Source organism: Periophthalmus magnuspinnatus, chromosome 19, assembly GCF_009829125.3.
Source record: "Periophthalmus magnuspinnatus isolate fPerMag1 chromosome 19, fPerMag1.2.pri, whole genome shotgun sequence".
NCBI classification, from domain to species: domain Eukaryota; kingdom Metazoa; phylum Chordata; class Actinopteri; order Gobiiformes; family Gobiidae; genus Periophthalmus; species Periophthalmus magnuspinnatus.
The window spans coordinates 17,046,643-17,073,979 of record NC_047144.1 but is presented as its reverse complement, the minus strand read 5'-3'; the positions used below and the strand labels follow the sequence as shown (position 1 = coordinate 17,073,979).

At 41.1% G+C, this 27,337-nt stretch overlaps 1 protein-coding gene across 1 annotated transcript in view; it reads left to right on the top strand.

Annotated features, from left to right (window-relative positions):
• dock1 (dedicator of cytokinesis 1) overlaps nucleotides 1–27,337 on the top strand; it is a 361,518-nt gene that overhangs the window by 331,255 nt on the left and 2,926 nt on the right. The window contains exons 44-50 of the mRNA XM_033984239.2: nucleotides 3,123–3,299; nucleotides 4,608–4,691; nucleotides 13,145–13,282; nucleotides 16,418–16,563; nucleotides 17,758–17,956; nucleotides 22,536–22,716; nucleotides 25,232–25,380. Coding sequence (XP_033840130.1) covers nucleotides 3,123–3,299; nucleotides 4,608–4,691; nucleotides 13,145–13,282; nucleotides 16,418–16,563; nucleotides 17,758–17,956; nucleotides 22,536–22,716; nucleotides 25,232–25,380 — 1,074 coding nt within the window. The remainder of the gene's footprint in view (nucleotides 1–3,122; nucleotides 3,300–4,607; nucleotides 4,692–13,144; nucleotides 13,283–16,417; nucleotides 16,564–17,757; nucleotides 17,957–22,535; nucleotides 22,717–25,231; nucleotides 25,381–27,337) is intronic.

Genomic DNA, 27,337 nt, shown 5'->3' with positions numbered 1-27,337 from the left:
TTTAATCTGTTATTTTCAAGACGCCATTTTGTTGATCTACACCGGTACACGCCCACTGTGACATACGCGCCCACTGTGATGTACACGACCACTGTGACACACCCACTGTGACATACACACCCACTGTGACGTACACGCCCACTGTGACACGCCACTGTGATGTACATGCCCACTGTGACGTACAACTGTGATGTACACGCCCACTGTGACACGCCCACTGTGACACACCCACTGTGATGCTGTGACATACAATTGTGACGTACAATTGTGACGTACGTGCCCACTGTGATACGCCCACTGTGACGTACACACTTCCTTTTCACGTTTTATTTTCTTAATCGGTGATACTCGTAGGATTCGGGAGCGTCGCGTAGTCATTTTGGTACAAATGTAAAAAAAAAAAAAATGTGCTGCTCGCTTGTGTGATGTGCAGCTATCCATAGGGTCTACCAACAGTATGCGGCGCTTTGTTGTCATCAGTGTTGGGCATCTTACTTCAAAAATGTAATTAGTTATAGTTACAAGTTATTTCTCCCAAAAAGTAACTGAGTTACTAACTCAGTTACTTTTTGGGAGAAGTAACTAGTTACTAGGCAAAGTAACTACTCCGCGTTACTTTACTCCACGTTACTTAATATGTTAAAACAATAAAAACACAACAGATGTGAACCTTTAACATTTATTTTACTTTAACAGATTGCAATTATTTTGCATTTGTTTCCAAGTAAATTATAGAATTTATCAAAAATTAAAAATAAAAATAAAACATTTCATTTGAAGTGCAAATAAATCAACATGTCACACAATTTCAGTCAACTGAACAACTCAAGTATTTTCTTCATTAAAATAAACAGTAACAATAAAGTGCTTTCAGTAAAATACTGAAAAGATTCATTACCATGTTTTGCAAAACTAAGGCATTCGAATGTAAACCATGTAAAATAAGACAAAACCTTTAACCTTCTCTGGCCACACACTGTAATTCTCTGTCCAGTATTCAAATATTAATCACCTCTGATCTGAGCCTGTTCCTCTTTGGAGAGAACACAGTCACGTTTCTGATCAAAACACAACTCGGACCCAATCCGCTGTGAATGCACGTGTGGACAGGACATCATTTCCCATCATGCATTACGCGTTTGTAGTCCATGCAGGCGGCCGCAGTCAGTGGAGAGCTGCTGCGCTCAAAAATTTCCCGTTACGGGCGCACAAGTTACGTCAGAGCAAGTCCGTGGCATCTTGGACACAAAACTAACCGGCATGCACCGCGCACCGACTGACGGCGTCGTATCTGTGCCCGCCTCATCTCAAACAAGCCTTTTATCGCTGAGACTCTGATGAAGAGCAGAGTGAACTCAATTAAAAGTAACACGCCACATTTTATTGTCAGTAACGGTAACGGCGTTACGATGCTGGGAAAAGTAATTAGTTAGATTACTCCATTACTGAAAAAGTAACGCAGTTAGTAACGCCGTTATAGTTTAACGCCGTCACATTCACTCAGTCCGCTTCTTTATACAGTCTATGCATATGCCCCATTGTTTACTAACCATAATTCACCATAATTTCTTCCTAAACGTGGCCGTACTTCCTGAATGACCGTGTTTTCGTAGCGTCGTTTGCATGTTCTTGTAAACAGCGTGGTCAAAGCCCTCGCCTCCCTCTCTCCCTCTGCTCTATCGCTCGTACCTCCGTTCATAGCTGTTGTTTATCTTCACACGGGAAGCTGTATTCTGAGCTGTCAAACGGCACCGCCAGCCGCCCACACAGACCCCACATCCCCATGTTTAGTTTTTCTGTAAAGCACTTTAGTGACTACAGTCTTTTTCAAAACGATAGCGGCATCCACAAAACTGCTGTGTCAAATTCTAGTGTTGTAAAAGTGCCCGATTTGGGGAGAGAACACTTTATGTTTATCCAAAACTTCTGCCTGAATAAAATCTAAGTTCATGGTTTAAATGGAGGAGAAATGGAGTGTGTAGAGAAGTGTAAAGAAGTGACTGAGTGTGACATCACCCACAGCATTTGTATGTGATGTGTTACAGTTAATGCCCTATAGATGGTAAATACCTCCTCTTTAATACCCCATAGAAGTAAAATACCCCCTCTTTAATACCCCATAGAAGTTAAATACTCCCTCTTTAATACCCCATAGAAGTAAATACTCCCTCTTTAATGCCCCATAAAAGTTAAAAACCTCCTCTTTAATACCCTACTGAAGTTAAATACATTTTATTTAATACCCCATAGAAGTAAAATACTCCCTCTTTAATACGGCATAAAAGTAAAATATTCCCTTTTTAATACCCCATAGAAGTAAAGCACTCCATCTTTAATGCCCCGTAGAAGTTAAATACCCCTTCTTTAATACCCCATAGAAGTTAAATACCTCCTCTTTAATACCCTATAGAAGTTAAATACTCCCTCTTTAATACCCCATAGAAGTTAAATACTCCCTCTTTAATACCCCATAGAAGTAAATACTCCCTCTTTAATGCCCCATAAAAGTTAAAAACCTCCTCTTTAATACCCTACTGAAGTTAAATACATTTTATTTAATACCCCATAGAAGTAAAATACTCCCTCTTTAATACGGCATAAAAGTAAAATATTCCCTTTTTAATACCCCATAGAAGTAAAGCACTCCATCTTTAATGCCCCGTAGAAGTTAAATACCCCTTCTTTAATACCCCATAGAAGTTAAATACCTCCTCTTTAATACCCTATAGAAGTTAAATACCCCTCTTTAATACCCCATAGAAGTTAAATACCTCCTCTTTAATACCCTATAGAAGTTAAATACCCCTCTTTAATACCCCATAGAAGTTAAATACCTCCTCTTTAATACCTCATAAAAGTCAAATACACCCTCTTTAATACCCCATAGAAGTTAAATACCTCCTCTTTAATACCCTATAGAAGTTAAATACCCCTCTTTAATACCCCATAGAAGTTAAATACCTCCTCTTTAATACCTCATAAAAGTCAAATACACCCTCTTTAATACCCCACAGAAGTTAAATACCTCCTCTTTAATACCCCATAGAAGTTAAATACCCCTCTTAAAGAGCTAACCATGGCGTGTAGTACTGATATCGTTTTGTGCTTGTGGTCGTTTCCAGATTGAAATTAGCCCATTGGAAAACGCCATAGAAACCATGCAGTCTGCCAACGATAAGATTAGCAGCATGGTCCAGAGGCACCTCAGCGATCCAAATTTACCCATCAACCCCCTCTCCATGCTGCTCAACGGCATCGTGGATCCAGCTGTGATGGGAGGCTTCGCCAACTATGAGAAGGTACGCCGCCGTGTTCTATCTGACTCATTTAGAGAGTTATGCTGTTAGCCAGTTCAGAAGCTTTGTGGATAGTAGGTCTATAGATGTGTGTCCTATTTAACACAAGGATATTTTTGCTACTTTTAATGATATATATTTTTGTTTTTTGTTGTTGTACGGTGTTCAATTATTTTAATTAGACTAAAAATAAAGGTCCTGTATTACACAAAATGGAGCTTTACGCCATGTTCTAATGCTGTTATCTCCTCAAAAACAGACCTGGAGTTGTGTTTTGTTTCATTCACATGTTTGAGTAACACTTTATTATTAGTCTGTTACATCTCCAAAGCTCAAAATGCTCTGTTCCACCTTGTGATGTCATGAATTGATAGTTTTCATGTTAACAGCTCCTTTTACCTTTAGTTCAATAAAGATTTACAATTCCAGAGCTGAAATGATCCTAATGATTCTAGTGAAGGTGTGTGGAGTTTAAAAACACAGTGGAGCACTTCCTGTATTACCACATGATGACATCACAAGGTGGAACAGAGTGTTTTCAGTTTGAGAGAAGAACTCAGCCTAAATATGCAGAGTTTGTGTGTTAAACAATGAAACAAAACACAACTCCAGGTCTGTTTGTGACGAGGAAACAACATTAGAACAGAGATCAGAGAATAGAGTAATCTGGGCCCTTTAAGTTATAAAACATGTGTTGTTATAGATCATATTCAGATCATATTCCCAGGTAGACTCTGTGGTCTCATTTAAAGGTAAAACTAATGTGTGCTGTCTCACATTTACAAATATAATAATGAGATAACAACAGGAGCCATATGTTCAGTTTTTATTTATTCATGCAAATTAATCTTTCTGCAACTTCCCATTTTCAGCTGAGGTCTCAGACTCAAAGCTGCTGTTGACAACACGCCTGTAATACATGTGCATACAGTGTGTTGAAAAAAACTTAAAACTTAAAAAAGAAAGTCAAAATAGTCAGTTTCATAGTGTTCAGTGTTGTCATAACCAGTTGGTTTTTTTTATGAAAGAGCACCGCTTCAAATGTGGCATTCTGGCATCTGTGAGTGTCCAAAAAAGCACTATATAAGTCTGATGTTTGTTACAGATTTTATTATATTTTTTACTTAATTAATTTATTTTTTTCTATTTTATTTATTTATTTATTTTAATTACAATTGTATTTATTTATTTAATGTATATATTTTTATTGTATTTTTTATTTAGCTTTTTTTCCTTTTATTATTTATTTTATTTATTTTATTTATTTTACTTCCTTCAAATCACACGTCTCTCCTCCTGTCTGTACTATAGGCCTTCTTCAATGAGCAGTACATGCAGGAGCACTCAGACGACCTGGAGAAGATCAGCAAACTCAAGGACCTCATCGCCTGGCAGGTAGGTCTTTCTATGACAACTAAGACGTCTCTTATAAGAAACATATAAACATGTGTGATCTGTCTTTCATTTCACTACATTAATTCATATAGTGCAACTTTACATGAATGGATTTTTACTCAATGGAAATGGCTCCGATGAGAGATTCAGACCCACTCTAAGGTCAAGAGTCTAATTAACCAGTATAACGTTCTAAATGTAAACAAAGAATATGTATAGATATTTTTTATCTGGTTTTAAACTTCAGTAGATTTATTTTTTCAAATTTGCCATCCAATTGTAAGCCAGATGCCCTTCCTGGAGAAATTCTTCATCCAGGTTTAGGTCTGACCATAGACTGTATGAAGAAGTGGACAAAGTGAGTGTGACGTCACCCACAGTGTTCGGCTCCAGTCAAATGAAGCTCATCGAGGCTAGAGCGGTTATAGTGGTGAATTTGGAGTTCCATATGTGGAATTCTGACTGCGAGTATCATAGCAACCAAAGAGCCAATCTGGAGCGAGGCTGAAGATAATGCTCCTTCCCACCCAAACAGCTAGTTTAGAAGGGATCTTAACAACGCTGTCAATTATATTTGTTGCTAACGCTAGCGGGAGCAACTTCAGGGAAAGAAGCCGCCTGATTTGTCTGTTATTAATGTTCATATCTTGAATCATGGACAAAATAGCAAAATAAACCCCAGGATCATTAATACGAACATTTTAAGACTAAAATTATGAGTCTGACAACCGCAGTTACAGAGAGAGGGGCCACAGTTTTTAATATAAAGTGAACGTCAGAGTTGATGGAGCCAGAAGTGCGTCCATGCTCACTTCTCTTTGAAACATGGCGGCTAGCGGGTTAGCGACGTCCATTTATATCTACAGTCTATGGTCTAACACACTGGCTCTGTACTCCATCATTTTCAATTCTTCCATTACATCCCATTACATTATATTCATCCTTTTAAACCGACTCCCGAAGTCGCCCATATCCTCACTTTAAACAGTATGAGTACATTTTATTCCAGGGCATTTGTCAGATGCCTTGTCACCTTTACAAACTGCAGAAATCCTCCTTAAAGGTTAGCGCCGGCGGGCTAATATCACTTATAGAAGCAGGTGAGCGGAGCCTGAGATCCCTGTGAAACTCTGAGGGAAGATAATTTGCTGAAGTTTGCAGTGAGCCAGAGATCAGGACAGGGCTCTGAAAAGTGCTCACACAGCAAGAGAACACACACCACTACTGCCGCAGCTAGCTAGCTTGTTTAGACCACTTATTATGAGGCTAAACGCGTCGTAGTGAGCGCTTAGGAGCCAAACTTTGATTATTAAAAGCTAGTGTTGTACTTTTGTTATCGTCCGTAGAGGTTTGAAAAGCTGACGGTGTTTTCTGTCTTGTCTTGAAGGGAACTGTGCTGTGAAGCTGATCTTGTGGTTTCTAATGGGAAAAAATAAGGCTGTGGATGAATAGCGTCTAAACTTAGCAACTTTTTTTTTGCTACTAAACTCTGGTGTTTTCATAGTGTGTACTGTTCCTAGTCCCTTTTGGGCAATTTTAGTGCAAACGATGTAAATTTTGGGCTTTCTGGTCAAAAGCTTGAGTGTGTGCTGCTTTGTTGAGTGGCTGACGCTGTAATTTCAAGTACTATGTGACATTACGCAAGACTGCCCTGATTACAGCCAGGTATTTCTGATACAAACCCCTGGCTGCGGGGGCGGAGTTTGAAGTGTGGATGCCTGTTAGACCAATCACACTGTCCCTCATATGTCCAGACCCCGCCTCTCCTCCTTTGTCACTCTCCTCTTTACTCCTCCAGGCCCCGCCCAGTTTAACAGCTCTATTTAAAATGTGGTTGTGGGTGGAGTTTAGGTGTTGAGACACTTTTTCAAGGTGCGCTATACAACTTTTTTTGGTCACTTGCTTGTTTCCATCATGGAGTTACAGGTTTTCAATGTTTCATCTATGCAAACACCAGTTATCCAATAAAGATAGACCGGTTTAATGCCACACTATGGAACATCTCCACGGTTTACGGATATTTTCAGATTCTCAACTGCACCGATGTTATCGCACTACCTGAAATATTCCACACTATGGCATTAAACTTATTTTGCATTTATCCAATTACAGGTGATTTAATATTCAAAACGCCTTGAAAAACGTGCTTTCTGTGAACAGGCTTGCCTCTTCATAGATCTGACCTGGTGGAGATAATTAATTGCAGTAGTGCTCAGAAACCCAACACCGTTTTCATTTGTTAGTAGCACAGACTGTATAAGAAGTGGATTAAGTGAGTGTGACGTCACCCACAGCATTTGGCTCGAGTCAAATGAAGCTCATCGAGGCCAGAGCAGTTATAGCGGCGAATATGGAGCAGATTTCCATATTTGGAATTCCGACCACCAGTATCATAGCAACCAAAGAGCCAATCCAGAGCGAGGCTGATGAGGGTAATGTGTCTTCCCGCACCGCTGGTTTCGCACAGAGCAGGCGCTTAGCAACACTGTCAATCAAACCTGTTGCTAACGCTAATGAGAGCGACTTTGGGTAAAGAAGGCGCCTGATTTGTCTGTTATTAATGTTCATATTTTGATTTACTGACACAATAGTGAAATAAAAAAATGCAGGATCATGTAGAGCGGGTTAATACAAACATTTTAAGACCAAAATGACGAGTCTGACAGCAGCAGTTACAGAGAGAGGAGCTACAGTTTTTCAATAGAACGTGAATTGGAGTCGATGGAGCCGGAAGTGCACCCATCACTTCCTATTTGGAACGTGGCGGCTAGCAGGTTAGCTATGTCCATTTATATATACAGTCTATGGCTGTTAGACTTAGGATGCTGTAGTTTTGCTGTCTCACTCCATTCCTCCTCCTCTTCTTCTTCTTCTTCTTCTTCTCCTCCCTCTAGTTCAGGTGTCGTACACAGATTATTGGCTCTGCAGTACTCTCTCCCCTCCTCTTCACTGTTGTTGTAAAATAGGTCGACTTTGTGCTCTGCGTCTCAGAATCTCCCCTGAACCTGCACAGATATTTTGGGATATTTTGAGCTGGGGAAGCCTTCGTTGCTTTGGAGTTTACTTTCTCTCTCTCTTACTTCCTGCTGTTGACCTTGGTGTTTCATAACAGTTTCTTTTTTCAGTTTTATCGCTGCAAACTAAATCTCTTCTTTCTGGATTACATTTTTGATAGGCTCGTTAAAGTTTTGGAATATATCGAGGCAGAACAAGCCCTGAATGCCGACCTAAAAATAGAAAATGGATCTGTTTCCCCACTGCAGCGAGCTAATTTTTATTTTAAATTGTTTGGGGCAACAACAACAGCAGCATATATTTTGAAAAGAGCTTGTGCAGTGGCGGGGTTTTGCTTATCACCACCCAAATATCATTAGTCAGGTATCGCAAGTCCAAGTAATTAGTATTTTCGTGTATTTAGAAGTGTAAAGCTAATTTTTGTAATGGATGAGCCATTACAGAAAAATATCCTGGATCTAGACTATTGGCTAGAAAGGCTCAGAAAGTCTCATCATATTTGAATTTTTATTTATACAAAGTTGTCCTGTCGTTACTTCAGAGTAGGCTTGTCCCGATACCAAATTTTTAATATATCGCTGAAGTAAATATAGAAGATTAACGATAATATTGAAACTAATTTATGCCACTGACACAAAAAGCACAAAGAGCAGATTTAAACCATGTAAGCTATTTTAAATCTACAATATTTTAAAAAAGCTTATGTGCTACAATAAGTAAACAGCAGAAAGAGTCAGACAACTTCCAGTTCACTTTCTATTGAAAAACTGTGTCCCCTCTCTCTGTAACTGCTGCTGTCAGACTCGATATTTTGGTCTTAAAATGTTTGTATTAACCCGCTCTACATGATCCTGGTGTTTTTATTTCACTATTGTATCTGTAAATCAAGATATAAACATTTTTTCTCCAAGGTAGCTCCCGCTAGCCTTGGCAACAGGTTTGATTGACAGCGCTGTTAAGCACACACTCCTTGTTAAAACAGCGGTGCAGGCGGGAAGGGGCGTTAGCTTTAACAGTCTCGCTCAAGATTGGCTCTTTGGTTGCTATGATACTCTTAGTCAGAATTCCTAATATGGAACTCGCTCCAAATTGTCCGCTGTAACAGCTAGCCTCGATGAGCTTCATTTGACTGGAGCCAAGCGCTACGGGTGATGTCCACTTCTTTATACAGACAAGCAGGGGATTTACTCCCCAGAAAAGTTACATAGTGCAGCTTTAAAGGAGAAATGATCGAGAAATACTAGCCAATCAGAGAAACAAAGCCCCGTGTCCCAAACCAACATCCATCTATACCCAGCTCTCTACTAATTAACCTTATCTGTTTCTAGCCACACATACCTGGACAGCCAAACAGACTCTGGGGTGGGATTAGGATTAACCTTTAGCATTTATTTTACCGAATTCACCTTAAAAATAAGTGTCCACGCCACCAGATTATTCCCGAACGAAAATCGATACAAACAAATAAGTCTGGCTGATTAAAAAGGACAAACAAAGGATGCACAAAACAAGCTACTTCCACAATGTTGTTTTAAGCTTACAGTTAGCGCCCAAGCTAGCATCAGGGCACTTGTTAATTCTGTCCTGCCTCAGTCTAAATGAGACGAATGAACCAGAGTCTGCACCAGTGAACAAATCAAAGAGGAGGCAGAGGCGGCGAGCCCCGAGAGCCCCTCAGACGTCCCCCATCCACCAGCCGTAACCCCTGGAAACCAGCCTCTGACACACCAGAGAGTCGCTGTAAACTACTCCCTGTAAATACACCTATGTTTGTTTATACACAAGATGGAGGCTTAAGATAGTTTTAGCAGTAAGAAAACAAGTTAATTTTACTCAAATCTTTACGCAGACCTATTCTACAAACTGTTCTGTTCAGATCTTTAACAATGTTGGAGTTGTTTCTTTTCATTGAGCCTCTGAAGTTGTATTTGGAGTGATTCATGTTTGAGTAATCTTTAATCGACTATTTTCAAGACGCCATTTTGTCGATCTACCCCTGTTTTCACCTCCACCTGAACACGCCCACTGTGACGTACACACTTCCTTCTCCAGTTTTATCAGTTTAATCAGTGATACTCGTAGGATTTGGCAGCGTCGCGTCGTCGTTTTTGTACAAATGAAAAAAAAAAAGTGCTGCTCGCTAGTGTGACGTGCAGCTATCCATAGGGGGCGCCAACAGCATGTGGCGCTTTGTTGTACATGAGTGGTTCCTTGAAGGTTGAAAAGTACTATATAAAAATCTGACCATTTACCAGTAGTAGCAGCAGCACTAGAAGTCGTAGTAGTAGTAGTAGTAGTAGTAGTAGTAGTAGTAGTAGTAGTAGTAGTAGTAGTAGTCGTGGTAGTAGCACAGTCCTAGTGGTTTAAAAAAGAGAAGGAAGAAGTCATAAATGAAAAAAACACATTTGAAATATTTGTAATTGTTAAAGGTCCCATATCACTCTATTTTCTAATGTGAATTCTGTGTGAATGAAGCAAAACACAACTCCAGGTCTGTTTTTGAGGAGATAACAGCATTAGAACATGACTTAAAGCTACAAGAGACAGTTTTGTGTAATATAGGCCCTTTAAGTACATCTGGGCCTGTGCAGTGAATAAATTATACCAGAGATTCAGTCATTTGTAATCCAGATCAGCTTGGGTCTGTTTAATGGCCAGTCCTCTGTCCTCATTAGCATGCAAATCGTTATTTAGAGCATTAACTGTTGTTGTGACTCAGCAAACGATGGGATTTAGAAAACACATACAGTATCTTAACGGCTGATTGATGCATTGTCCTTGCGTTGTGTTCACGTTGTCTCTCTTCTATGGCTTACGTAACGGCACTGTCCTTTCATTAGTCAGTGATGTCTGCCGCATTCCCACATTTTCATTTTAACCCCGCCGCTTGAAAAATAACGAGCTCGTTCTGTGTGCGGTCGCCCTACTGGGGCTGTCACGACCTCGACATTTCATTCACAAATTAATTGTCTGGCAGATAATTACAATTGGGACTTTGTTTCTTTGTTTCTTCCTGGAGTTAGGAGCCAGTCCACTGCAAATCAGCCTAATTAGAACGAGAGCGAGAACTGCCAACGCATCGATTACATCACCGCCTCGTCCTAAAGGATCATAAGACGTAATGTACAGGAGTGAGAACTGTTCATTTACTTGTACAAATGAACAGGGAGGGAGGGGATTATGCAAATTAAAGGGGGAATACCAAGACGAAGTACTTAAAGGTCCCATATTACACAAAATGGACTCTTCTGAAGCTTTAAGTCATGTTCTAATGCTGTTACCTCCACAAAAACAGACCTGGAGTTGTGTTTTGCTACATCTCCAAAGCTCAAAACGCTCTGTTCCACATTGTGATGTCATGAAGTTGTAGTTTTCAAGTGAACAGCTCCTTTTACCTTTAGTTCAACAGAGATTGAGGACCAGGGCTGAAATCACTCAAGGAGTGTGGAGTTTAAAAACACATTGGAGCACTTCCTGTATTACCACTTGATGACATCACAATGTGGAACAGAGTGTTTTCAGTTTGAGAGAAGAACTCAGCCTAAATATGCAGGGTTTGTATGTAAATCATGTGAGAATGAAACAAAACACAACTCCAGGTCTGTTTGTGATGAGGAAACATTAGAACAGAGATAAGAAAATACTGTAATATGGGCCCTTTATATATTATGTCAAAGGTATAAAAGTAGTTTAAAATACTCAGAAATACATCTATTATATAAAAGTAATTAAATACAAAAGTATAGCTTGAAAATATCTACGTACTCATATAAAAATCCTACATCCAAGGACCCCCTGAATGCTTTCACACTGGCTCATTGGGAAACTATAGGAAGCTAAAGGCTGTAAACATATTGAGCAGAATGGACCTGTAGTTTCACAGCGTTGCATCATGGGTCTTGTAGTTCATCCGTCAGTAGTGTCAGATGTTGTTATGGGTTTGCATTGAGGGCAGCTGGACCAGAGGGGCTCAGAAGAAAGCAGCAAAGCCTCATGGGACACAGGGTTAAGGAGATCAGAGTGAGTGAAAGCTGTAGCATATGCCTCATGCTCGGGTGTTCTTTAAAGAGACTGTAAAATGTCTGTGTTGTGAGGCTTAAGCTAGCTGCTAATGTGCTTTGCTAAATTAACTTTTTGAGCTTTTAACTGTGTAACAACTATTTCCTTCATAGACTGTATATTTAAATGGACATAGCTAACCAGCTAGCCACCGCATGTGCATAAAAAGTGATCATGTGCGTGTTTCCGGCTCCTTCGACTCTGGCTCCAATTCACTTTCTATTGAAAAACTGGGGACCCTCTCTCTTGAATCTTGATGTACAGACACACTAGTGAAATAAAAACCTCAGGATCATGTAGAGCGGGTTAATACGAACATTTTAAGACCAAAATGACGAGTCTGACAGCAGCAGTTACAGAGAGAGAGGCTACGTTTTTTCAATAGAAAGTGAATTGGAGCCAGAAGCGCATCCAAAATCACTTCCTTTTTGCAACGCAGCGGCTAGCGGGTTAGCTATGTCCACTTATATATACAGTCTATGACTTTACTATTCCTGAAGATTACATAACACTGCGTAGTCTTAGCGTTTGAGTCCCCTGTGACTTTGTGACCAGCACCATGGACAGCTCCGAGGTTTTCTCAGAATATTTTGAGTTGAAGTTCACATTTTCTCGTTGCTGTTTGGACTTTCTGCTCGTGAAGATTGTGAAGAGGAACACGGAGCCCTCCTCTGCGTCATAGGTGGAGAAATACCCATTAGGATTACACATATACCATGCTGTTTTGTTCGTGTGTTTGGAAGTGTGTGGGCGCCTGTGGGATCGACGCCATGGCAACACCGCTCTGATTATTTTGGTTTAATCCTGCCATTTCATTCAAACTGATATTTTGTTTTATTCAACACAATTATTTATATGTTGTTATCATGGTGAATTAAAATAAGACATATCCTCCTCTAATCACTGTCCCTCCTCTGTACCACTGTCCATCCTCTGCACCATATATTTACTATTCCTATACAGTGTATCCTCTATCCCTCCTCTGTACGATCATTATTTCTCCTCTCTACCATATGCACCCTCTCCCTCCTCTGTACCCAATTTTCACTCTTCTTCTGTACCATATATCCTCTATCGCTCCTCTGTACCATCTATTCCTCCTCTGTACCATCACTCTCTCTCCTCTGCACCATCACTCTCTTTCCTCTTTACCACAACTCTTCGTCCTCTGTACCATATACACATTCTTTCTCCTCTGTACCATCACTCTCCCTCCTCTGTACCATCACTCTCCTTCCTCTGTACCATATACACACTCTTCCTCCTCTGCACCATCACTCTCTGTACTCTCTGTATCTTAATGTCATTGTCCCTAAACCTTATAATCTTGCTTTTGCCAAATTATAAACAACTCTAATCTTTTAATGACATTTGTGTAGATCCCCCACCTGGCCGAGGGAGTGCGTATCCATGGAGACAAAGTGACGGAGGCGCTGCGACCGTTTCACGACCGGATGGAGGCCTGCTTCAGACAGCTCCGGGAGAAGGTGGAGAAACAGTACGGCGTCAAGACTTTGGTATGAACTGTCCATATGTCCAACTTCAGTCTGATGTTTTTGTAACTTTTGGAGATCTATTTACGGCAGCGTTCAGGACTCTGCTGCAGCGCTGATGGTGGCAGGGACATGTAAAGTCCATCTGTCCCCCTCCCTCCTATGTCCTCCCTTTCTCCTCTGCCCCCTTCCTCCTCTATCCTCCCTCCCCTGGCCTCCCTCCCTCCTCTTTCCTCTCTTTTTCTCCTCTGCCACCCTCTTCCTCCACCTCTGTCCTCCCTCCTCTGTCCCCCCTCCCTCCTCTGCTCTCTCTTCTGCCCTCCCTCCTCTTCACTCCTTTGCTCCTTTCCCTCCTCTGGTGTCCCTTCCTCCTCTGCCCCCCTTTCCCCCAACTCCAACCAACTCCAACTCTGCCCTACCTCCTCTATCTTCCCCCCTCAGTTCTCCCTCTTCTGTCCTCCCTCCTCTGTCCTTTCTCCATCCTCTGCCTTCTTTCCCTCCTCTCCCGCCGTCCTCTGCCCTACCTTGCTCTGTCCTCCCTCCCCTGCCCTCCTCTTCCTCTTCCCTACTTGGTCCTCCCTCTTATGTCCTCCCTCCTGTCTTCTCTCCCTCCTCTGGCTATGTTCCCTCCTCTGCCCCCCCTCCTCCTCCTCTATCCTCCCTGCTCCTCCTCTATCCTCTCTCCTCTGCCCCCCCTCCCTCCTCTATCCTCCCTCCTCTCTCCTCTGTCCCCTCCCTCCCCCGGTCTCCCTCTCTCCCCTGTCCTCCCTCCTCTGTCCTCTCTCTTTTTCTCCCCTGCCCACCCTCTCCCTCCTCTCCCTACGTCCTCTGCCCTCCCTCTTCTGTCCTCCCTCCTCTGCTCTCCCTCCTCTCCCTGCCTCCTCTATCTGCCCTCCTCTATCCTCCCTCCCTCCTCTACCCCCCTCACCAGTTTACTAGTTGCTCCCCCGTGTCCTCCTCTCCGTCCCGCTGTGGAAGAGGACCACAGTGTCATTTAAAGGGGAGCTGTGGTCACCTTTCAGTCCAGAGAAAAGCTAATCACTCTGAGTCTAATAAGGTTTTTCCTATCAGCCGTGTCAGAGCTTCATTCTCTACTCAAAAACACTTTTAATGCACCAGAATACATTTGTCAAAGTTATGACCTTTTATCTCCTGGTACTTTCTTTGTCAAATAAATCGTAGAATAAAAATATGAGAGTTTTTTAGTTTTAAAGTTCCAATATTACACTATTCTCTGATATCTGTTCTAATGTTGTTTTCTCATCACAAACAAACCCTGCAAATTTAGGCTGAGTTCTTCTCTCAGACTGAAAACACTCTGTTCCACCTTGTGATGTCATTAAGTGGTAATACAGGAAGTGCTCCACTGTGTTGTTAAACTCCACACACCTTCACTAGAATCATCTGGATCATTTCAGACCTGAAATTGCCAATCTGAACTGAACTAAAGGTAAAAGGAGCTGTTAACTTGAAAACTATCACTTGATGACATCACAAGGTGGAACAGAGCATTTCGTGGTGGGTGATATGGAGAGATTAGCTTCATTTTAAGGGACTGATTGTGAAATCCATGTAATCCAAGGAAAAAGCTTTGTACAAACATTTTACATATTAAAAAGTGTCCAATGAAAAACAGAAGTACTACATTTGAAACAGTTCCAAACTTATAACCACTTTTCACAACATCAACAACAACTGGCATGCTACCACACACCTCCTGATTGAATAGCATGCTTCATAACTAGATGCAGACAGTACACAGCAGATTTATTTTGACCTCACTCCTGCTTATCAATATACAGTAGATGAGCAATATTAGAGATTGAATGATACGTTTTTGGGTTTTTTTCCTCGTGGCCGACACAATTATTTAGAATCCAGATAAGAACAATATTTTTGAGCTGATATGTGAGGCCGATTTAGAAAATTTCCCCAAATGATTTCAGTTGAATTTAGTGTAAACTCATCCTTGAATTTGTTTTACTATAAACTGTATAAGAGAGCCGTTTTGTAGCTCTCTTTGGACTAAAGTGTTTAAATGAAGCTCCATACATATATTATTTATGCATATTTAGGCAGTTGCTTGGCCAAACAAAATATCGGCCCCTCCTGGAGCATAGACTGTATAAAGAAGTGGACTAAGTGAGTGTGACGTCACCCACAGCGTTGGGCTCCAGTCAAATGAAGCTCATCGAGGCTAAAGCAGTTATAGGGGCCAATTTGGAGCTGATTTCCTTATTTGGAATTCCGACCACCAGTATCATAGTGACCCAATCTGGAGCGAGACTGTTGAAGGAAACACCCCTTCCGGCCCATACCACTGGTTTAGCACGGAGAGGGCGCTGAGCACCACACTTAGCTATGTCCATTTATATGAAAAGTCTATGTGCTGGAGATTTAAGCCCGTATCAGCCCGTAACAGTAAATCTGTACTGGGGCAAAAGTACAAATGTACAAATATCTATCCATCTATCTTATCTATCATCTATCCATCTATCTATCATCTATCCATCTATCTCATCTATCCATCTCTCATCTATCATCTATCCATCTTATCTCATCTATCCATCTATCTCATCTATCCATCTATCATCTATCCATCTATCTCATCTATCATCTATCTATCTCTCATCTATCATCTATCCATCTGTCTCATCTATCCATCTATCTCATCTATCCATCTATCTCATCTGTCCCTCTGTCTCATCTATCCATCTCGCATCTATCCATCTATCTCATCTATCATCTATCCATCTATCTCAACTATCCAGCTATCTCATCTATCCATCTATCTCATCTATCCATCTATCTCATCTATCCATCTATCTCATCTATCCATCTATCTCATCTGTCCATCTCTCATCTATCCATCTATCCATCTATCATCTATCCATCTATCTCATCTATCCAGCTATCTGATCTATCATCTATCATCTATCTCATCTATCATCTATCTCATCTATCCATCTATCATCTATCTCATCTATCCATCTATCTCATCTATCATCTATCTCATCTATCCATCTATCATCTATCTCATCTATCCATCTATCTCATCTATCCATCTATCCATCCATCCAATCATCCATCCATCCCTCACTCTTGATGCAAACCCCATACTTCCTCTTTAATTTTGATGATGTGTCTTCTTCTCCTCAGCCTCCAGTGCACGAGCGGCGGAGAGGGTCCCGACCTCACTCTATGGTGCGCTGCTTCACCATGCCCTCATCACAGCGCCCCCTGTCTGTGGCCTCCGTCACCTCCATCTCCTCCGACAACTCCCCCTCCAGGCCTGGCTCTGACGGGTAACCTGTTCAACATTTTATAGTGGAGTTTTGAATAAAGTTGAAATATATTTTTTCTGACAGATGTTGGGATTGAGATTATATTTGGGATACTGGTTAAAATCGTAGACTGTATAAAGAACTAAGTGAGTGTGACGTCACCCACAGTGTTCAGCTCCTGTCAAATAAAGCTCATCGAGGCTAGAGCAGTTATAGGGGCCAATTTGGGGCCGGGTTTCCATCCATCCATTTTCTTCCGCTTATCTGGGGCAGCAGTCTAAGCAGGAACTCCCAGACTTCCCTCAGCCCAGACACTTCCTCCAACTCCTCCGGTGAGACCCCAAAGCGTTCCCATGCCAGCCAAGGGGCATAGTTCCTCCAGCATGTTCTGGGTCTTCCCCGAGGCGTCCTCCTGATGGGACATGCCCTGAACACCACCCTAAGAGGACTTGAGGAGCAGTGTCTGTACTCCGAGCTCCTCCCGTGTGACGGAGGCAGAGGAAACCCATTTCAATCGCTTGTATCCGCGATATTGTCCTTTCGGTCATTACCCAAAGCTCATGACCATAGGTGAGGGTAGGAACCTAGATTGACCGGTAAATGAGCCGAGTTCCATATTTGGAATTCTGATCACGTGTATCATAGCAACCAAAGAGCTAATCTAGATCAAACCTGCTGCTAACACTAGCGGGAGTGACGTCGGGGTAAGACGGCACCTGATTTGTCTGTAATTAATATTCATATCTTGATTTACGAACACAATAGTAAAATAAAAGCAGTCACAGTTTTTCAGTGTAAAATGAAGTGAGCCGGAGCCGGAAGTGCGCCCACGAGCACTTCCTATTTGGAACGTGGCAGCTAGCAGGTTAGCAATGCGCTTTGAGTGCCTTGAAGGTATAAAATCTCTATATAAAAATGTGACCGTGACCATTCAACATTTTAATTAGTTGTAATTAATTGTCCTAATCCTTTTAATTTTTTTGTAATTCTCACCATTAAAACAGCGATTTCAATTAGCATTTTATCTCTTAGCCCTACCATTTTAATTTGCAGTAATCTCTGACTTTTACAGAAAAATCTATGGTGTAATATCATCCAGAATGTCATTTATTTTTAATCCCTGGAAGCTTCATGAGGCTCAACCACATTTAAACCATCGCTTGCACTTTACAATCTCTATAAGTGTCTATGTCCTTGTCACTTCTAATCCCATAGGTTTGCACTAGAGCCGCTCCTCCCGAAGAAACAGCACACCAAGTCTACGGATAAACTGGACCGAGAGGAGCCTGAGAGGGACAAAAAGGACAAAAAGAAAGAGAAGAGGAACAGCAAACATCAGGAAGTGTTTGACAAAGAGCTGAAGCCTGCAGACGTCCCCGTGCAGCCCACAGAGGCCGTCATCCTCTCAGAAACTGTAAGTATAACTCAACAGTTACTTTGTACAATGATTTTTATGGACAGACAAGTTTTAGACAGTGTTAAGTAACCTTCAAATTATAAATGTGCTGATAAAAGCATCCTAAAACTAACATTAATTTACATCAGCGTTTTTTCAAATCCTGGAGCTGAAGCTAAATTTAACTAATCTGAATTTAAACCCTAACTTCAATAAACCCCAGTATGATGAATACATCTATATTCACTTTCACACACACCCATTCAGAACTAAACCAGAACTAAACCAGAACTAAACTAGAACTAAACCAGAATAAACTAGAACTAAACCAGAACTAAACCAGAATAAACTAGAACTAAACCAGAACTAAACCAGAACTAAACCAGAATAAACTAGAACTAAACCAGGAATAATCCAGGAATAATCCAGGCCTAAACCAGGACCAAACCAGGACTAAACCAGGACTAAACCAGGACTAAACCAGGACTAAACCGGAACTGAACCGGGACTAAACCAAGACTAAATCAAGACTACACCAGTCTACATCAGGGTTAAACTGAGCTCAAACCAGAACCAAACCAGAACCAAACCAGGACTTCGCAGATTGGACTCTTGTGAGCTTTGAGCTGAGTTATAATGCTGTTACTTTGGTATTTTGCTCATTTTTAATTCTATTTCAGTTCAGTTTTAGTCAGTTTCTAAACAATTTCCTCAGTTTATAGTCTCATGTCAATACCTTCTGTGATGTGTTCAAGTTACTCCATTAGACCTGTTCTACAAACTGTTCAGATCTTTAATCATCTTCTAGTCGTTTCTTCTCATTGAGCCTCTGAAGTTGTATTTGGAGTGATTCATGTTTGAATAATCTTTAATCGACTATTTTCAAGACGCCATTTTGTCGATCTACCCCCGTTTTCACCTCCACCTGGACACGCCCATTGTGACGTACGCACTTCCTTCTCCAGTTTTATTTTCTTAATCGGTGATACTCGTAGGATTTGGCAGCGTTGTGCAGTCACTTTGGTACAAATTTTTAAAAACGTGCTGCTCGCTAGTGTGATGTGCAGCTATCCATAGGGGGCGCCAACAGCATGCAGCGACTTGTTTTGATGACGTTTACGGCGACGTCAGGTCCCATCAGACACCGCAGTTTTGTAACACGAAAGTCACCAGTTTCTTACGTCGTTTTAGCTGAATATTGTGATTTAAAATGTGTAAATTATAACATAATGATCCACAGGTGTCAGAGATGAGAACTATAGAGACACAAGCACAATAGGACTGATTTAAAGAACATGTTTAAGTTCATATCACTCTCCTGGCACAATATATTTATCATTCGTGGCTCCTCCGTTCTCTCCACGCTGCGTCCTGTTGTTTGAGCCTCTATGTGTCCGTTTGCATCCTAATGTCGGCCCTGGCTCTCATTAAAGTGGAGATATACGGCTCTATGGCGATGCTGTGAACCCAATGGGAGTTTTATGGCTAACAGCGCTAAAAGCAAGAGCACGGGAGTAGATGTACGCTGATGGTGTGATCGGACGCCATCGCCTCAGGGTCCCAGACTAGACTCCTGCAGATACAGAACACAGGCCAAACCACAGCACATTTGAATAGTTGTGATACTGAAAGAAATGCGTAACTTTCTTAGTAAATATTAGTTATAATCCGAAATGAAAGTGTATAATGAGTTATATCCGTAGACTGTATATATAAATGGACATAGCTAACCTGCTAGCCGTCGCGTTCCAAACGGGAAGTGATCATGTGTGCGCTTCCTGCTCCATCGGCTCTGGCTCCAATTCACTTTCTATTGAAAAACTGTGGCCCCTCTCTCTGTAACTGTTGCTGTCAGACTCGTCATTTTGGTCTTTAAATGTTCGTATTAACCCGATCTACATGACCCCTGATGATGTAATTGTGAAGGAAGAGATTGCAGACCAGGTAGAGAGTTGAACAGCAGACACATGCGTATGAGTCTGTGTGTGAGTGTTAGTGAGTTACATTACAAAGGAGCCGTCCAGTACTTATACCCCAAGAAAGGTACTATCTATATAAGACTGGTCCTATTTACATACTGCCCGTACACGGTCGTAAATGGATATACCATTAGCTGTTTACTGGAAGGTAGAGTACATCACTAAAAGATGCTTGCAGGAACTAAAAAGATGTAGTACAAGGTCTCTTTTCTACCTAAAAACAAAAGAACTGTGTCATGTAACAGAAGTACCAGGTTCCAGAGTAGACATCTTAAAAAAAGTGTGTCGCACTCTTACTGAGAAACAAGAACACCTCAATGTTGTAACAGACAGTATTCAACACAAGGTTTAAGAGTAAAGTAATAAAACAAAAACTCATGCTTTCAATCCTGGTGTTTTTATTTCACTATTTTGTCTATAAATCAAGATATGAACATTAATAATAGACAAATCAGGCGTCTTCTTTCCCCGAGGTCACTCCCGCTAGCGTTAGCAACAGGTTTGATTGACAGCGTTGCTAAGGGACAACATAATTGCCATGATGTCACCAGAAATTAGCAATTGATTGGGAATGATTGATATTAAAACATTATGCATAGAAAAAGTATTTTATTTATTTATTTATTTATTCATTTGGCACAAGTTTTGCTTATAGAGAAGTGGGTTGAAAAGTTCGGGGTGCTTATTTCCACGGAGATATTACTGCTTTGCCTGGAATGTTCCACAGTACGGCATTAAACTTATCCTTCTATCATTTAGTTCATTACACATGTTTTTATTGACATGTATTATTAAAGTTAGTGGGCTCTCCACAGATCTAACCTGTAACTTGTCCTATAGCAGTATCACCCTAACTTTAACCCTCAACTTAACCCTGTCCCTTTGGAAATAGCCAAGTTTAACGCCATACTGCGGAACATTCCAGACCAGAAATAATGTGAGTGCTCATCTCCATGGAGACGAGCAGTCACATTATTTCCCTTTGTCATTGTTCACCTTCCCCAAACTCTCTGCTTAAATAAAATATGTGTTTTTTTCCACTTGTCCCTGTGGCGCGCAGCTTCAGTCAGGCCAATTATAAAGTTGGTTGTTAATGTGTCTTGCGGAGAGTCCAGCCTGGAGGACATGTCTTTTTATATTCAAATTTCACTCATCATCATAACAAAGCTAACGTTAGCGCGCTGGTCCACACACAGGTACACCAGCCACAAGAGGAACTTTATAGACGCATTAATCCGACAGGCTCCGTCATGACCAGCAGCATTAGACAGGTCAGGTCCAACAATACTCAGGTCCTCTTTACATTAGTGTTTTTGTCCCGTTTTGTATCGACACAGATCAAATGTGTTTCTAACTGTCGTGTTATCAGGACGACAGAATATCAAATCCAACACTCAGGGAAAGGCTTGAATCTCTAGCTCTTTTGATACCACAATAAAAACGTATTTTTAATAAAGAATAATAATGAAAAATGGAAAGAAGCAAAGTTGTTCGTAAATGTGCTTATTATATTCAGTGTGTTTGGCAAAATGAGCACTCTAAAGCTACAATATGCAGCTTTTTAGCCAAAGAAAATAGACACAAAATAAAGGTTTTTGCATTTGGTTGTTTTTATTGCACTGAAAAACAAGTGTCTGTATCATAGTCTGTGTAAAGAAGTGGACTAAGTGAGTGTGACGTCCCCACAGCGTTCGGCTCCGGTCAAATGAAGCTCATCGAGGCTAGAGCAGTTATAGGGGTGAATTTGGAGCAGAATTCCATATTGGGAATTCCGACCACGAGTATCATAGCAACCAAAGAGCTAATCTGGAGCAAGGCTGATGGCGGTAACACCCCTTCCCATCCGCATTGCTGGTTTAGCAGGGAGCGGGCGTATAGCAACACTGTCAATCAAACCTGTTGCTAACTCTCGCAGGAGCAGCCTCAGGAAAAGAATCCACCTGATTTGTCTGTTATTATTGTTCATATCTTGATTTACAGACACAATAGTGAAATAAAACCCAAGGATCATGTAGAGCGGGTTAATACAAACATTTTAAGACCAAAAGGACGAGTCTGACAGCAGCAGTTACAGAGAGAGGGGCCACAGTTTTTCAATAGAAAGTGAATTGGAGCCTGAAGCGCAGCCATGACCACTTCCTATCTGTAACGCAGCAGTTAGCACGTAGCACCATGTCCATTTATATATACAGTCTATGGTCCTATTGTGCATGCATCTCCACAAACCCGACTCTTACTTGTCCTAGAGGAAGGCCTTCTTCTGCTTGCTTCCATAGAAATGTTGTTCCTTTGACTAGTTTTTTTTTTATGTTAATGTTATCATGATTATTTGTGATTATATATGTTTTGATTTGTGTGATTTTAATGTCTTTCTTATTCTGTAAAGCACTTTGAATTACTTTGTGTACGAATTGTGCTATACAAACTTACCTTGCCTTGACTCTGTAATCCACAATATAGCATAAAACTGATCTATCTCCATGGACAATGTTGTGAAGTATGGTTTTAACTTCCTTTTTCCATGGAATTGTGCAGCTGACGTTCCATCTCCACAAAGTTCCATACTGTACCTTTACGTAAGTCTATGTTTTTGAGTGTCTCTTGTTTGTCTCTCACAGATAAGTCCATTGCGTCCTCAGAGACCGAAGAGTCAGATCCTGAACCAGCTGACAGGTGACCGCCGCCTGTCAGTGTCCCCGGGACCCCCCTCCAGCTCCTCCACCTCCTCTGCCTCCTCCTCCGGACCCCCACCCATCACCCCCCGCACCAAACTGTCCTTCAGCCTGCTCACCGGGTCTAGTAAGGACATCACACTTTACAGCACATTAAACTTAAACTGTAAACTTAAACTAAACCGGGACTAAACCGGGATTAAACCAGGACTCAACCAGGACTAAACCAGGACTAAACCAGGACTTAAACAGGCCCAACATATAAGAAACCTCATTAGTACACAAACTAACTAACCAATGAATGAATAAAATACAAATGAATTTAAACAAAATAAACAAACACACACATTTATCTCCCAACTGGTTTAAAATTTCATCTGGCAAAATGTATTTATTTCTCTGCATGGATCACCCAGAAAACCAAGGCTATAATGTAACCTAAACATTTTTACGATTTCCGAGCAGTTTTAGTTCATTTTTAATTAACCTAAAGTAATTATCTGGTGTTTAAATGTTCCAGTAACATCTATAAGAACTGAACAGTAGTGCACAAAAGAAATAAACATGTTTGGCCTTCAGTTACATTCAGACTGTGTAAACAAGTGGACTAAGTGAGTGTGACATTACCCACAGCGTTCAACTCCAGTCAAATGAAGTTCATCGAGGTTAAAGCAGTTATAGCGGTTAATTTCGCGAGTATCATAGCAACCGATGAACCAATAGTGAAATTTAAACCCCAGGATCATGTAGAGCAGGTTAATATGAACATTTAACACCAAAATGATGAGTCTGACAGCAGCAGTTACCGAGAGAGGAGCCACAGTTTTTCAATAGAAAGTGAATTGGAGCCAGAGTCGATGGAACCGGAAGCGCAGACACGATCACTTCCTGTTTGTAACGTGGCGGCTAACAGGTTAGCTATGTCCGTTTATATATAAAGTCTATGATTACACTATAAAAGTCTGACTCCTCCTGACTTTTTCCTCTTGGTTCAAACCTGCTTCTGTGTGTGTCGTTGGCAGCGTTTTTTTTTTCCATAGGTGTGAATGTAAACTCCAACAGTTTCAGATCACATCTCAGAGCCGCCAGCGCAGTCTCTCCTCACACGAGTCTGAAGCTGCTCTGAAACCCGCGATAACTAACGTCAAAAGGGCTCTATTTCTAGCCTTGTTTTAACGCTGCCATTTTTACAACGCAAGCTAAAGGGAAAAGTTAACATGGAGCAAACTTATACTTGTAATGGACATAGGTAGGTTCAGTGGTGGAAGAAGTACTCCATTTTATTGAGTAAAAGTACTGATACTGGAGAAAAAAGTACCCAAGTATAAGTATCACATGAAAACATCCACTTAAGTAAAAGTATGAATGTATTTGTTTAAAAATGTAATGTTTTCCGATCTGTTTTTATTATAATATTTTTGTTTGCTCAAATTATGAACATGTTAAAAATTTGCATGTATTTGTTTGTCTAAGGTCTGCACATATTTTACCCGCACAGATTTTAAGCCAGATGCCCTCCCTGACGCTATAACCATCCAAACTTGTAACACAACCACTTTCTCTTGTGATTATAATATCATTTGTAAATAAATTTGCAGGCAAATTCTAAAATATTCACTATTTTCTACACAATTAGTTTCTCTAAATCCTCAGAATTATTTCCGGATTCATCCCATTGATTTCCTGCCTTATTTTTTCCACCTCAAATTCCTTTCACGGTTAATATGGTTATTTTGGAGGGATTAACGGATTTGGACTAATTGGGCCAACGGATCTATTCTGAGCTGTGGCCTTGGATTTCCCCGTAAGAATGACGATTAATACTACTCTAGTGTGTCACAATACTAACATTTCAAACTCCATTTCGATACTGAGAAATAGACTCGATACTCGATACCAATACCACAATCTTTAGGCGATAGAATGTGATTTTCAACATTAAATGGTAGTACTTTCTTTATATTTCCATGTGGCCTTATATCTATTATAAACTGTATAAAGAAGTTGACTAAGTGAGTGTGGCGAGGCTTAGCTCATCGATGCTAGCAGTTATAGCGAGTATCATAGCAACCAAAGAGCCAATCCGGAGCGAGGCTGTGGAAGGTAACGCCCCTTCCTGCCCACAGTGCTGGTTTAAAAGGGAGCGGGCGCTTAGCAACGCTGTCAATCAAACCTGTTGCTTAGGCTAGCGGGAGCGACCTTGTTGAAAGAAGGCGCCTGATTTGTCTGCTATTAATGTTCATATCTTGATTTAAGGACACAATAGCGAAATAAAAACCTCAGGGTCATGTAGAGCGGGTTAATACGAACATTTTAAGACCAAAACAATGAGTCTGACAGCAGCAGTTACAGAGAGAGGGGCCAAAGCTAACCTGCTAGCCGCCCCGTGCTAGCAGGTTAGCTTTAGGTAATCCCTCAACGATCCACAGGTGTACACTAGTCTATGTGTCTTATACTTGTGAAAGATACAGCTCAGCATCATTCTAAACATATTCAGGTAACGTTCCTTTCTGTCCTGTGAACGTGACTTTTTTAGTATCAATACCTGCTCAAATGAGTATCTAGCTTTGATACCAAGTTTAGCATTAATTAGCATCCGATTTTTGATATTTTTGACAACCGTAGTTCCTTCTCTTGCACAGGTTTGGAGCTCAATGGAACCAGTGGCCTGGACAAAACCGAAGTCCCGCCCCCCCTTCCTGTCAAAAGCAGTACCGCAGACTACGGGAACCTGTTTGAGAACCCCGACCTGAGTCCCTCCACGCCTCCTCCGCCTCCACCACATCACAGGGTAGGTGTAGTAATTAACACTGAAGATACAAACTGTTAATTATATACGTGGTTCTTTTAATGGGAAGACCTAAGCTGACGAGTGGGTCACAGCTGTGTGGGGTGTCAGTTTTATAATTATTTCACCTTATATAGGCAATTTATGTGTAAATGGATTTATAACTACTGTAGGTTGAACATTGTGTAACTGGTATAAGAGGATCATTGTAATAAACGGGGAAACGGCTCGTAATGAGAAGTAGGCTGAGTTAATTAAGAGACTCTGCCTGGGACTGGTCAATACAGGGAGTAGGTTTCACATGAACCAGCTAAACGAGGGTAAAATGGTGTCATGCCGGTCTGTGGAACATGCTACACAAAGTAAAAATGGAAAATTGTGTTGTAGTTTAGGTCAAAGGTAATACCGTATTAGCTGGAGAGTTATTTAAATGTTGATTAAAGGTCCTATATTACGTAAAACTGACTCTTGTAGTTGTAAGTCATGTTCTAATGCTGTTACCTCCTCAAAAACAGACCTGAAGTTGTGTTTTGTTTCGTTCTCACATGTTTATTATTAGTCTGTTACATCTCCAAAGCTCAAAATGCTCTGTTCCACTTTGTGATGTCATGACGTGGTAGTTTGCAAGTTAACATCAACCAACCCGGACTGAACTGGGACTAAACCAGCACTGAACCAGAACTGAATCTAGATTGAACCGGGACGAAATCGGGATGAAACCGGGACTAAACTGGGACTAAACTTGGACTAAACTGGGATTAAATCGAGACTAAACCAGGACTAAACCGGGATTAAACCAGGACCAAACAAGGAGTTCCAAATATAGAACTGGAGCCTCGATGAGCTTCATTTGACCGGAGTTAAACACTGTGGGTGACGTCACACTCACTTAATCCACTTCTTTATACGGTTTATGGGAGATTTACAAAAAATACAATTAAAATGGTTAAAAAGCTTTTCAAAATCGTGTTACTTTCATCCTAAATGAACAGATACGTTTCATTATGGATGGCTCAGTTAGTCGTTTGCCCACTGAAGGTTGGCAGTTTGAACCTCTCTCTCGACGTAAACAGCTTTGGTAGAGCGGTCAGATCCAATAACCCAATTGCGATTCCAGCTCCCACAGATGAATGCTGTTGTTGTGTCCTTGGGCAAGACGCTTAACCTCGTCCCCAGTGTCTGCGCACATTGGTGTATGAATGTGTGTGTGAATGTGTGTGCGAATGGGTGAGTGGTTCCTTGATATAAAGAGCTTTAAACCTTGAAGGTAGAAAAGTGCTATATAAATAATTGAATCTTATGACGATATATTTTTTAGCTAACTTATTATTATTATTATTATTACTTTGAATCATACCGTGCCGCCGTAGCGTACACATTTTTCAGTTTGCCCTGGCTCGCCAAGCTCCCTCCCTTGTCCCATCTCAGTCTTATTTATGTCCTTACCCTTCGGACAGCCCGTGCACTAGTGGTGATGGATTGGATGATTGCTTTACCTCTCCCATCCATCAGGGGCGCCTCAGAGCTAAATCACAGGCTGGGGGCTCCACACTTGTCTCTGAGCGTCTTAAAGTCCCAACACCAAATGCACTAATCCCATCTATCCGCTGTCAGGAAGAGGGAAAAGACGGAGCAGGGAGGATGGGGCGGGAGTGGTTTGTTTACATGGGAAGTGTGTTATGAATGAGCTTTTGGACGCACACATTTGTAAAATAGGTTGTAAAACTTTAAAACCCAAAGAGAGACAACATATTTAGTATTCTACCAAGGATGTATCTGCTAATTAGATGTGCCACAGGTCAAATCGTCCAGCTACGTTAGTCCGGACCAAGACTAACTCAAGATCTGGAGATGGGTCTCTCAGCACTTTGAATGCAAATTTTCCTACAGGGACAGTAATGTGTACCTTAACCTTAAAAGGTTCATATCACGCTACTTTCAGATCTCTTTTCTAATGTTG